We start from the raw sequence: 13,283 nt of genomic DNA on the forward strand, positions 1-13,283 counted from the left end.
CTTATTTGACAAATTATAATAATTTATAAATAGTATTAAATAGCGTTATAAATACAGTGATCCCTCGATTTTCGCGGCTTCAAACTTCGTGAAACGCTATACCACGGTTTTTAAAAAAATATTAATTAAAAAATACTCCACGGTTTTTTGCTATACCACGGTTTTTCCCACCCGATGACATCATACATCATCACCAAGAGTCACTTCTCTGTCTCTTTCTCTTTCTTTCCTGTCATTCTCTGCTTCAATCATTTTCTCATTCCTCTTTTTTTCTCCCCTTTTTTCTATCATTTCTCTCTCTCTTCCTTCCACTCTTCTCTCTCTCTCTTTCTTCCTCTCTTTCACTCTCTTCCTTCCTTTCTCATCTTTCTTTCTCTCTCTCTTTCTCTATCTTGCTTCTTCCTCACTCACACTCTCTTCCTCCCTATCTCATCTCTTTCTTTCCTTCTCTCTCTTTCTCTATCTCTCCCCCTCTTGCTCTTGAGTGGTGAGCGAGCGGGCGGGCGAATGGCGGGTGGCCGGGCGAACGGCGGGTGAACAGCGGGCGAGCGGGCGGACGAGCGGTGAGCGAGCGGCCGGGCGAATGGCGGGCGAGCGGGCGAGCTGCGAGCGGTGGGTGGGTGAGCGGGTGAACGGCGGGCGGGCGGGTGCTGGGGGGCAGATGTTTTTATGGTGTTTTTATTTCCGCGCCGCTATATCGCGGAAAATCGATTTTCGCGGGAGGTTTTGGAACGTTAGCCCCGTGAAAATCGAGGGATCACTGTAGTATAAAATCTATCAATCTATCTATATATCAATCTATCAACATGTAAATCATTCCATAGGCCCATGGAATATTTATAGCTAAGTGAATATAACACTAATAGTAATCAATAATAGCAATAATAACAATGCCAGTAGTAATCAATAAAGTGACTGTAAAACTTATCTAATTACAAATAATGGAAGGATAGGACAAAGGCAGAAAAGAAAAGGGAGAGAACTCAAGAATATAAAGATACAAAAGTTAAGGCAGGCACCAAATATTTTATGTTAAGGTGAGGTGAGGTGATGGGGATCAAAAAAATCCAAAACTTTAAGGCTTAAAAAAGAAAAAAAGGGACTCTTAGGCGGCACGCGCCTCCAATACACCCAGTGCGAGGCGACCTCCCATGTACTGCCTCCCATACACTGGCTGCTGCTGCCGCCTCTTCCTTCCCAGGCTGAAAGGCTCCCCTCTCCTCTCACTCGCTCGCTTTGTAGCTGGTGCCTTTTCTTCAATGTGGTGACCTCCTCAGCTGCCCAGAGCATTTCTTTTCTCTGTGCACTGGCAGAGGTTTATTCCCTCTCCAAGCACCCAGAGAAGGAAAATGCTTCATTCTCTCTGGACTGCCAAAGCCTTCTTAAGCACCAAAAGGCTCCTCTGGCAGCCCAGAAAAGCCCAAGATGGCCGGGATTAAAGGGGGAATGGCAGGAAACTGGCCAGGCCTTTGTGCCGCTCTCAAATTTCCTGGGAACCTTTTCTGGGCTCGGGTTCTTAAGTAGAAAATGGTTCTTAAGAAGAGGCAAAAAAGTCTTGAACATTCGGTTCTTATCTAGAAAAGTTCTTAAGTAGAGGCATTCTTAAGTAGAGGTACCACTGTATGGTTATAGTTATGACCCTGATGTTAATTTATTATGTAGTCTTTTTAATCACAAAAGTTCAAGTAAATGTTCGTTGAGCTTCAGCAGAACTTCTGGGACTTTTGCTCTTCTTCTTCTTCTTTTGTTTGATGCAATAGTCCTAAAGTTCAGTCAAGTTCTATAAAGTTCTATAAATTTCAATAAGTTTCAATTGGTGAGGAAATCAACAGATACACCAACACAAGTCAGTCAATCATAAAAAACAGAGAGGTAGGGATAAAAATGAAAGTAAACCTAGAAATGTGGAAAATAAAGGTGAAGATCTCCGATCTTGTAACTTGTCACCGACTCAATCCACATAGGTTAATCTGTCCAAATAAAATAACTTTCTCTCACCATCAACACATTCAAAAATACCTTTTACCCTTTGTTGTTACTGTCCGCTCTGCTGCTGTGATTGTTTTTAGCACAGTGTCCAGCAAAATCTCATACAGGAAACAATACAAAATCTTTTCACTTGTTCCGCCTATTCTGCCCGTTACTGCTCGTCCTCTGCCACCATTTGCCAGTAACACAATCATAATTTCTGCCTTTTAATTGGTCCAGCACAATCACTTGCCAAAATCCAAAACAAAAACAAGGGGGTAATGTCTATTTACAATCCACAGGTATTGATCAAACCGAAACACTCTTAATCCTTTCACTCCAAAAGTATTCTAGTCGTTTGTTGCAGCTTCCTTGATGAAGTCGGAGTGTCATGTTTCCGGATTGGCCAAAGGGACGATCTCTTTGAATGCTGACCAGGGAGTTTCCTCGCTGTCCAATGTGCCTGCTGACCACCCTGGGGTGCACGGGGGATTTCCCTATCTGATCACTGGCTCTACGGGTCGAGGATAGCCAAAAAAATGCTCAGAATGTTGGAACAGCCCCAGAGAAACCGAAAGCTTCCCAGCAGCAGCGTGACACCAAAATGGGAAATTCTGTTGGATTTCTTATATACTTCTTTTATCCCTGCTTTGTAAGCCATCCTGAGTCTACGGAGAAGGGAGGCCTAGAAATCCAAATAATAAATTAAATAAATAAATAATGGCTCTGATTAATTGCTAGGTGTTGTATTTCAGCTTGCCTATGGAACATTTACATCAGTACATAGTGAGAAAAATCTGTTTCCATCTTTGTTCCAAATGGTCCCAGATGAAATGAATCAATACATTGGGGTTATTCAATTACTTCAGCATTTTGGATGGAATTGGATTGGGATCCTGGCTGTGGATGATGACTATGGGGATATGTTTCTGCAGAAAATTGAACCTTTGCTTTCCCAAAACAACATTTGTTACGCTTTCATACGTAGAACCCCAAGGAAGGCATATATAGATGAATATATTCAGCTGATTACAGTGGAGTTAACATATGATAAACTCTTTGTGGATGATAAAGTCAAAGTGTGTTTAATTTATGCCCTAATTCCAGCTATGGAAAATCTGAGAATGATCATCCTTGCAGCATCTATTTTTTCATGGCCACCTTTGAGTAAAGTATGGATTGTTACATCTCATTGGAATTTTGAATCACTGTCCTTTCAGAGACTATGGGATATACAGAGTTTCTATGGTGCTCTGTCATTTGCAGTTCGGTCAAAAGAACCCTCTAGATTTCAAGAATTTCTTCACACTGTAAGGCCATCTTGGGCAAGAGAAGACAATTTCATTCAGAATTTTTGGGAGCAAGCATTTGACTGCCCCTTACACATTTCTAGTATAAATGAAGATAACAAGGTATTGTGCACTGGGGATGAGAAATTGGAGAGTGTGCCTAGTATATTATTTGAAATGAACATGAGTGGACACAGCTACAACATTTATAATGCTGTCTATATCATGGTGCATTCTTTGCATGTCTTACTCAAATCCAGATCTAGACGTAGAAATGCATTAGGAAAAGAGCAAGTAATATTTCAGGATTTACAACCATGGCAGGTATTTATTTTATTTCTAATACATATTTTTTTAAAAAAATTGTATCATCATATATTGGGCTTTACATATAAAGCTGCTGGAAATAATGCAGAGGTGGGATTCAGCAGGTTATGACCAGTTCTGGAGAACTGGTAGCAGAAATTTGAATAGTTTGGAGAACTGATAAATACAACCTACGGCTGGTCCCTCCCTCATTTTTCTGCCTCCTTCTGAGATTTTATAGTATCCTTCCCCTGCCACACTCAACAAGCCATTCCGATCAAGCCATGGCACGCCCACCAAGCCATGCCTACTGAAACAGTAGTAAAAATGTTTGAATCCCAATATTGTAATAATTTTACACATAACTGTTATACCAATGAATTCTGTTGAATAAAAACACTTCTCTTTTTTCAAATAAAAGTTTTTATATTAGTGGTTGAATTGTAGGGATCTTTATTTCCTAATTGGGAATAAATATAGCTATTAATTAAAAATATTATTTTTGGTTTAGGATTCTGTTCTTCTATTCTAGAGAATTTATTAGATCCAAAGCCTTTATACAGGTATGGCTGTTGTTCTTTTCTCTGAGAGCTGTAGTTTTACATGTTAATTTATTTTAGAATCTAAGAACCATAGAAAATAAAGTGAGATGGTTGACATGGAAAAGAACAACATGTTAAGATTAAATTTCTATGTCGTTTGGAGTTTCATAATGCAGTAAAGATAAAACTGTGTTCTGAAAAGTTCTGGTTGAGTTACTAAATGTAGATCAATAGTCCCCAACATTTATGTCTTTGTTAGCTTGGGAGGGGGCAGAGGAAATGGTTTTGTGTGCAGCAGATGTACAGTTCCACTTGCACAAGTGGCAGGAACCATCATGTGTGCATGTGTCTGAGCAGTGGGCTTCATGCATAAGAACGCATTCCCATTGCTTGTGGAAATAGAGCTGCACCTGCCCTCACCATCCAGTAATTTTTTTAAGGCCCAGAGTTTGGAAACCTCTGGTGTCAGAATGGGACCATTTGCCTCCTCCTGTTGGCCGCAGATCTTTGGTCTCCAGCCTTCCACCTCAGATGATTGGGCCCTGCTTCCATTCCCCCTCTTTCTCTCCTCCTTTTCCACAATCTCTTCCTGAGTTGTGTCCTGGTGCCTGGTGCAGAAGTAGAGTTAAGAGGTCCGTTTCCCTCTTCCTCTCTTCCTTTTTCTAAAATTGTTCAAGCAAACTCATCCTCATCTTCCTTGTCTTCCTTTCCATGTATCTCCATGTATCTCCATGCACATTCTCCCCTCTTTCTCTTTTCTAAAATTCTGTAAATTCATCCCCGTCTCCCTAAGAAATGAACACAAATTCTTCTTCGTTTCTCCCACTCATGCAGGAGAGCTTTCATTCCCAAATTAGCTTTTTGTAAGCACTACTCTGATTGGCTGGTGTCAAAGTATCCCATGTGGCTAAAAGGCTGGGGGTGAATGTGTTTTTTTGTGATGGAAGAGTGGGCCTAACAGCTAGCGGCCTTTCAGTGAGGGAGAAAAAGCAGAGCCCTATCGTCCAAGGCAGAAGGCTGGAGACCAAAGATCTGCGGACAACAGGAGGAGGCGAAGTGTCCTAGAGCCGCTGATATAGATAATCCATATATGTCAATGAAGATTGGACACTTTATTGGGGAATTTGAAAACACTTTTTGAGAATATATTCTGTAGTTCATTCATATTGTATACAGCCAAATAATTGTGGGTTTTCTATTAGATAAATCATTGTGAGTTAACTTCCCCCATGTTCCTGGAAATTCTTTTTATCATAACAAATATTATAATTTGTATAGTATAAATATCTGTTTTGAAGAGCACAATTATATTTGATATTTTGAAAAATTGGAGCTAATGTAACAGGTTAAAAAGGATCAACGGTGAACAATTAATAGCAATACCATAACATTTAGACTTATATACCACTTCACAGTGCTTTTCAGCCCTCTCCAAGCAGTTTACAGAGTTACCCAATTGCCTCCCAAATTGAGTTCTCATTTTATCAACCTTGGAAGGATGGCAGGCTGAGTCAACCTTGAAACTGGTGAGATTTTATCTGCCAAATTGCAATCAGCTAGCAGTCAGCAAAAGTAGTCTGCAGTACTGCATTCTAACTATTGCACCTCAATGGCTCTAAATGAGCTTATGAGCTGAAAGTAAAGTATGCAAGATATAGAATGGCAACCATTTTGTTAACCTAACAGACTAGATATTGGGAGATGTGACTTCTGCTCCTGTTTATATACAAAGCCAATTGGTGAGATTAGACCAGTCTCTCTCTCTTAGTGTTAGAAAGGATGTAACGACATAGCAATTATGGACATCTTATCAAAGGAGTAGAAGTACATTCAATCCTCCTTTGCATTTTCAAAGAAGGCTAGTTCAGCTTGAAATAATTTTCTGCAATTGTTATGATTACAAAGTCTTACTGTTAATTGATTTCCTTTTATGTATAATATATATATATATATAGCTCAATTCTGCCTTGAAAAGAATCGTATTCAACAACAGCATGGGAGACACTATTACATTTGATGAAAACAGACAACTGATTGCAGGTTTTGATGTTATAAACTGGATTACTTTCCTCAATAATTCTGTTTCTCGAGTGAAGGTTGGAACATTGGAATCTTGGGCTCCACCAGGCAAAGAATTAACTCTTGATGACAATCAAATTGTATGGCACAGAAGCTTTAACCAGGTGAGAAAGAGCTGCAGATTGTCAGCTAATAATAGAAGTAAAAGCACTCTTTGGAGCCATTGTCAAATAAATGGCAACAATTGAAGAAAATGACATTTCAGTCTTTTGTAACATTTGAAGCTGATGAGATATAACATTTTCTATTGAGTTGTATGTCTATGGCAGGTTTATCACTAATGCTTCCAATGTGCTCGCCAATGGAACTACAGATAGACCTAGATCAGCCATGGGCTCCTCCCCTCATGTGGTGAGGATGCTGTCCGGCCAGTGCAAATGGCCCGGGAACAACATGATGGACAGATTCCTGGTGAAAATCACTGGCTTTTTGTTTCTGCACATGCATAAAAGCTAAATCTCATGCAGGGTGCATACATGCTTGTGTCAGGAGCACGTGCGCCCATGCCAGCCACTGAGAACTTTCCGGGTAGCACCATAAATGGCTGCCCAATACTTCCCTAGACATATGACCAGTGTTCCCTCTAATTTTTGGGGGGGGGGGGGGGTGGGCGGAAAACTATAGTGTCTGAGCGGCAGTGCCTTTGGGACTGGGTGGCACAGAAATATTAAATAAATAAATAAATAAATAAGCAAGCAAGCAAGCAAGCAAGCAAGCAAGCAAGCAAGCAAGCAAGCAAGCAAACAAACAAACAAACAAACAAATAAATAAATAAATAAATAAACCTGTTTTGCCTCAGAGAATTTCAAAATAAAATACTGTACTGTGTGTCTATAACAGTGAGCTCATAATAGGGCAACTCTATCAATATCAAAATGCCACTTAAATAGTTGAGCTAGTTTCAAACTAGATTTTGATTTTCTTTCTCTCTTCCTTACTTCCATTCTTTTTCTTTCTCTTTTCCTTCCTCTCTTTTTTCTATCTGTTTCTCTCTCTTCCTCTCTCTCTCCTTCCCTCTCACTCTTTCCCTCTCGGCTTCTGGGCAGGTTTGAAAAACTCTGAGTTGATGATGATTTTTAAGTGAGCGAATGCTCACTGCTCAGCTTAGAGGGAACTATGCATATGACTGTTTATTTAACCACGTTTCAAATTGACAAGGGATCGAAATAAAGCCATTTATAATCTGTCCTATAGTAGAGATTGCAGCCTTACTTGTTGTCACATGATCACATTTCTGGCACATGGCAACTGGCTCAGATTTAGTTGCAGTGTCCAATAGTCACATAATCCTGATTTGCACAATTTATAGCTAGTTACCAGCAAAAGGAAAAATGCCCTTTTGGCAAATTTTCTTAATGAATATGCAACTAAATTAACAATGTGATTCACTTTACAACCATAAAAATGATTGCAATAATTGAATATTTCACACAGTGTCTTGATTTTGAACTGCAGTATTTTATGACTGAAATTCTGCATCCCATTCTGTTTGGATATCTGGGACTATCTGTAGCACCACATTCTGGTTTTAAACAGTCTGGATGCAAAAGGCTCTGGATTGCATTTGCTTATCTTCGAGGGGGGGGGGAGATTAGCTAATTCAAATACAATAAGCTCTCAAATGAGTTGAGAGCTTATTGTAAGTGGCTGCTAAGTTATCCTTCTAAGCTAATCAATTGTGCAGCTGTAAGAATGCCTGATGATCGATGGACATATTTTCTGTTTCAAAAAGAAAAAGAGAGAGAAAGAATGAGAAAGACAGAGAAAGAGAGAAAGAAAGAAAGAGAAAGAGAAAGAAGAAAGAAAAAGAGGAGGAAGATAGTGAGAGAAGAAAGACAGAGAAAGGAAGAAGAGGGAGGAACCTGCCACTAGACATGGCTTTAGAAGACATTTTGAAACAGCATAGCAATCTAGGGCTGGAAGATATCTCAAAGCTCATCTAGTCAAATCCTGTGCTGCAGCAGGAAACCTTAAATTGTCTGGATTATTTTGATGCCTCTAACAGAATTGAGAATTGCCAGAAAGGAGAAGAAGTTTACTAGGACAAGGCTGCCATGCAGAGGAGGGCAGAGATAGTCCTTGACTTATGACCATAATTGAGCCCAAAATTTTGGTTGCTAAGCAAGAATGTTGTTAAGTGAGTTTCACCACATTTTACTCAATCCATGGCATTTCCTGGTTCTAACAGTGATGTTCAAACTAGGGGAGAACATCTGTACTCCAAATGTAGTAAGTGAAATTGAATGTGTAGTTTTAGAAGAGAGAGTGTGTGTGTGTGTGCATACACATACAATATATATAGCAGATAATGTATATTTTCTGCGCATGTACATACATAGTATAAATACATAGGATTAAATAGTATATTTTGGATTTTCAGTGGTAATAAATGGACAGGGAAATTGTATCTCATTGAAGCCTTTGAGGCAAGGAGAAGCCAGGCACTCTAACCCTAACCCTTGATGTGAGTGATGTCAAGTTGGCCATGCCAACCCAGTCACATGATCACTTAGTAACTCCATCCAGTCACATAACCACAAAGACACTCCCATCCAGTCATATGATTGCCAAACAACTCCCACCCAGTCATATGATCATGAAGCCATGCCCACAAAATAAACCACACCCATAGTAATATTTTTACTACTGGTAGTAAAAATAATTGGAACTTACCCCTATCTCATACCTGTTATTGTCCAGGTGCTTCCTATTTCGGTGTGCAATGATCACTGCTACCCAGGCTCTAGCAGAAAGAAGAAGGAAGGAGAGAAATTTTGTTGCTATGATTGTGTGACCTGTTCAGAAGGACAGATCTCTGACCGAATAGGTAAGACAAAAAGAAGTTTGGCTTACTGAGCAAAATTCCAGTCCAGAACTCTGATTTATTTAAGGAAACTATGTGAACCACAGCAAATATATATATAGGATTCAGAGATTTCTGGTGATTTTTGATGAGATCCCACTTGTCATCTTTAGGCTGGTGCTTCTGTCCTTGTTCTAGGGCAAACACAGCTGTGGTATTGCACAGTCAATGAAGCAGTGGAAGTGATGTGCTGGTGCCTGGAGACTGTTGGGTCCTGGATGGGTGTCAACAAACTCAAACTCAACCCAGACAAGACAGAGTGGCTGTGGGTCTTGCCTCCCAAGGATAATTCCACCTGTTCATTCATTACCCTGGGGGGAGAATCATTGACCTCCTCAGAGAGGGTTTCGCAACTTGGGCATCCTCCTCAATCCACAGTTCACATTAGAGAAACATCTTTCAGCTGTGGCGAGGGGGGCGTTCGCCCAGGTTCACCTGGTGCACCGGTTGCGGCCCTATTTGGACCGGGAGTCACTGCTCACAGTCACTCATGCCCTCATCACCTTGAGGCTCGACTACTGTAACACTCTCTACATGGGGCTACCTTTGAAACGTGTTCAGAAACTTCAGATCATGCAGAATGCAGCTGCGAGAGCAATCATGGGCTTTCCCAAATATGCCCATGTTACACCAACACTCCGCAGTCTGCATTGGTTGCCGATCAGTTCCCGGTCACAATTCAAAGTGTTGGTTATGACCTATAAAGGCCACATGGCACCGGACCAGATTATCTCAGGGACTGCCTTCTGGTGCACTAATCCCAGTGACCAGTTAGGTCCCACAGAGTGGGTCTTCTCCGGGTCCCGTCAACTAAACAATGTCGCTTGGCGGGACCCAGGGGAACAGCCTTCTCTGTGGCGGCCCTGGCCCTCTGGAACCAACTCCTCCCAAGGATTAGAATTGCCCCCACCCTCCTTGCCTTTCGTAAGCTACTTAAAACCCACCTCTGCTGCCAGGCATGGGGGAATTGAGATACTCTTTCCTCCTAGACCTTTACAATTTTATGCATGGTATGTCTATATGTATGTTTGGTTTTTATATTAATGGGTTTTTAATTGTTTTTAGTATTGGATTATTATTGTATGCTGTTTTATTATTGCTGTTAGCCGCCCCGAGTCTCCGGAGAGGGGTTGCATACAAATACAATAAATAAATAAATAAATAAATAAATAAACAAACAAATAAATAAATAAACAAACAAACAAACAAACAAACAAACAAACAAACAAACAAACAAACAAACAAACAAATAAATAAATAAATGATAGATAGATAGATAGATAGATAAATAAATAAATAAATAAATAAGTGTGTTTGTGTGTGTGTGTGCGTGTGCGCGCGTGTGTCACATGATTTTTTGCTGAATTTGAAAATTAAAATACCCACTGGGACTTAAACCTGCAACCTTTGCCTTGTAAGGCAGAGAATTATTCTCTAGGCAATCCCTTCAGCTCTGCACCAGAGAAAGGTTACATATTTTTGTGTCGAATATATATATGTCCCAGTGAGTGTATGGCTAGCTGTTGAGGCCAAAATAAGGCCGAAATAGATCTATCCTAGTCTCCTTTAATTTTCAAATTCAGGAAAAAAAAAACCCTCAAACATGTGACACATAGAGATACAATTGCGGGCTATCAATAAAATTAACTACCTTGGAAATGGCCCTAGGTTGGGCTGAGAGGCAAAAATAGGAGCTGTGATGTTCATTCAATACACCAGGGTGATTCAACACAAAAATATGTAACCCTTCCCAGGATTAAAAATAAAAATAAAAATAAAGCAGGGTCTTATTTTTGAGGAAACATGGTAGTAACATGAGAATTTAGTGTTTTCTAATAAATATGCAGTTCTAATAAATCTAATATTTTAAATCTAATAAAATTAGTCTACGATCCATAAACCTTTGACTTGGTTGTCAAGTTGTTTGCCATAGTTTAGACAAAATAGGATTCTCCAATTTCTTTAAATGACATATTATTAGTATTAAGAATTTATAATATTTATTTTTATAAACTTCTCTCTGAAACTCCAAATATTGCTAATCCAAACTGGAAGATACTTAAGAGTCTACAGTTTTAGTAACCATCTCAATTAACAAGTGAAGAGAGGGGATAGAAAACACTTTTATTTGCTTTTGATTTTTAACAATGTTATCTTTGCATAATGAAGGCTCTTTAGTTGATAAATTTACTTTATGAGACTGATGTATGGTTTTTCACTAAAAATAATTGGTATCCTCTCTTCACAAAATATATAACATGAACGAACATCAACCATACACTCTATATTCTATACTGGTAGAGAATTGGGTTTGTTGGAAATATATCTTCTTTTTTCCAGATATGGATGTCTGCATGAAATGTCCAGAAAATGAATATCCCAACAACATCCAAAATCAATGTATTCCCAAAGCGTTTACCTATCTCTCTTATAATGAACCTTTGGGAATTCTCTTTGTTACATTGGTTATTGTTTTCTCTTTGATTACAGTCCTTGTGCTTGGAATATTTTGGATGCATCGAGAGACTCCAATTGTCAAAGCCAATAACTGGAGTCTCACTTGTACCATCCTCCTTTCCCTTCTCTTCTGCTTCCTCTGCTCCTTCCTCTTCATAGGAAGGCCTAAAAAGATGACTTGCCTTCTCCGGCAAATGGCTTTTGGCATTACCTTCTCAGTGGTCCTTTCATCTGTACTGGCAAAAACCATGACCGTGATTCTGGCATTTGTGGCAACTAAACCTGGCTCAGGATTGAGGAAATGGATAGGAAGAAGACTGACCAATTCTATTGTCATCTCAGGTTCTTTCATCCAGGTGGTAATTTGCATTGTTTGGCTGAATACATATCCTCCTTTCCCAGATACAGATCTACATTCAGGGAAGGGAGAAATCATAATGGAATGCAATGAAGGCTCTGTGATCATGTTTTACTCTGTCTTGGGATACATAGGCTTCCTAGCTATAGTCAACTTTAATATTGCTTTCCAAACCAGGAAACTGCCTAACAGTTTCAATGAAGCCAAGTTCATCACATTTAGCATGTTGGTTTTTTGCAGCGTTTGGCTGTCATTTGTTCCAACCTACCTGAGCACCAAAGGGAAATACATGGTAGCTGTGGAGATCTTTTCTATCTTATCCTCCAGTGCTGGGTTACTGGGGTGTATATTTTTCCCCAAATGCTACATCATTTTACTGAGACCTGAGATGAACAAGAAAGAAAATTTAATAAGGAAGGAATAGTAACTGGGTTCTGTTTTATTAAATGATATATTTTTAGATTATTGTGAACTGTTTTTGTGTGGGAGGGTTAATGCATATTAATTTATCTTGATGGAATTTAGAAAAATTACCCTGACCTTGATTTAACTTAATTTATACATAATACTTTAGATGGAGAACAGAAACCCTTAAACTAAATCTTTTTCAGGATCAAATAATGGATGTGTTCTATTCAGTTAATGCAAAATAATATAATGAGATATGTCCATATGCTGCCCAAACCAAAAGTGTTGCTATTTATATATATACAATTTTGGGGGGTTGTGTATGTCTCCTTTATTTTGGAGCATGTCTTCAGAGAGAATCGGCATACAAATCTAATAAATTATTATTAATTATTAATTAATTTATTTATATGTTTTTGTTGTGATTTATTAATGGGATAGTTTATGGGCCAACCTTCTTTTTCAGCTGTATTAAAATGGGAATATCCTTACTCTTTTTATTCTATTTTTATTTATTAGAATTTGTCAAACAAAATGAGAACAAGAATAAAAGAAAAAAACAATAACAGAGGCAATGGGCATGATTGTACACTTATGCACACTCACTCTACTGATCACTTAAGTATGAAGTAAGGTCCAAAGAAGTCAATTTGCAACTGAAACTATGAAAATTTGTAGATGCCTGGGTTACTTTGAGAACTCTGTTACTGATATCATATTTTTACAATCAAGTTTAGAATGATATTGATTGAGTTTAAAACACCTGTTCGCATGTGTGTTATTGCAATTAGAAAGAAAAAAGTCATTTACACGTAAAGCATTATTACATATAATTTTGCATGCAATACCTAGATCTGACTACAAATAATACAGTTGTAAGTTATTCCAAATATTGTGTACAGAAAAGTACAAAACTTTCTCATTAAATAATTCTGAACCTGCTCGATTGTACTGATGTCAGATATATGATAGGGATTCCAAACACTGAACAATACTCTAAGATTGGTCTAGCA

The 13,283-nt window shown here is 38.9% G+C and overlaps 1 protein-coding gene across 1 annotated transcript; it reads left to right on the forward strand.

The window, feature by feature from the left end:
* The first annotated feature begins 2,249 nt into the window (after positions 1-2,249).
* On the forward strand, positions 2,250-12,286 carry LOC139154082 (vomeronasal type-2 receptor 26-like). Its single transcript, XM_070728513.1, has 5 exons — positions 2,250-2,270; positions 2,724-3,581; positions 6,061-6,288; positions 8,885-9,011; positions 11,388-12,286. Exons 1-5 carry the CDS (start codon positions 2,250-2,252, stop codon positions 12,284-12,286), a joined length of 2,133 nt encoding a protein of 710 aa, XP_070584614.1.
* The last annotated feature ends 997 nt before the right edge of the window (positions 12,287-13,283 follow it).

This window comes from Erythrolamprus reginae, chromosome Z (assembly GCF_031021105.1).
Source record: "Erythrolamprus reginae isolate rEryReg1 chromosome Z, rEryReg1.hap1, whole genome shotgun sequence".
Lineage (NCBI taxonomy): Eukaryota > Metazoa > Chordata > Lepidosauria > Squamata > Dipsadidae > Erythrolamprus > Erythrolamprus reginae.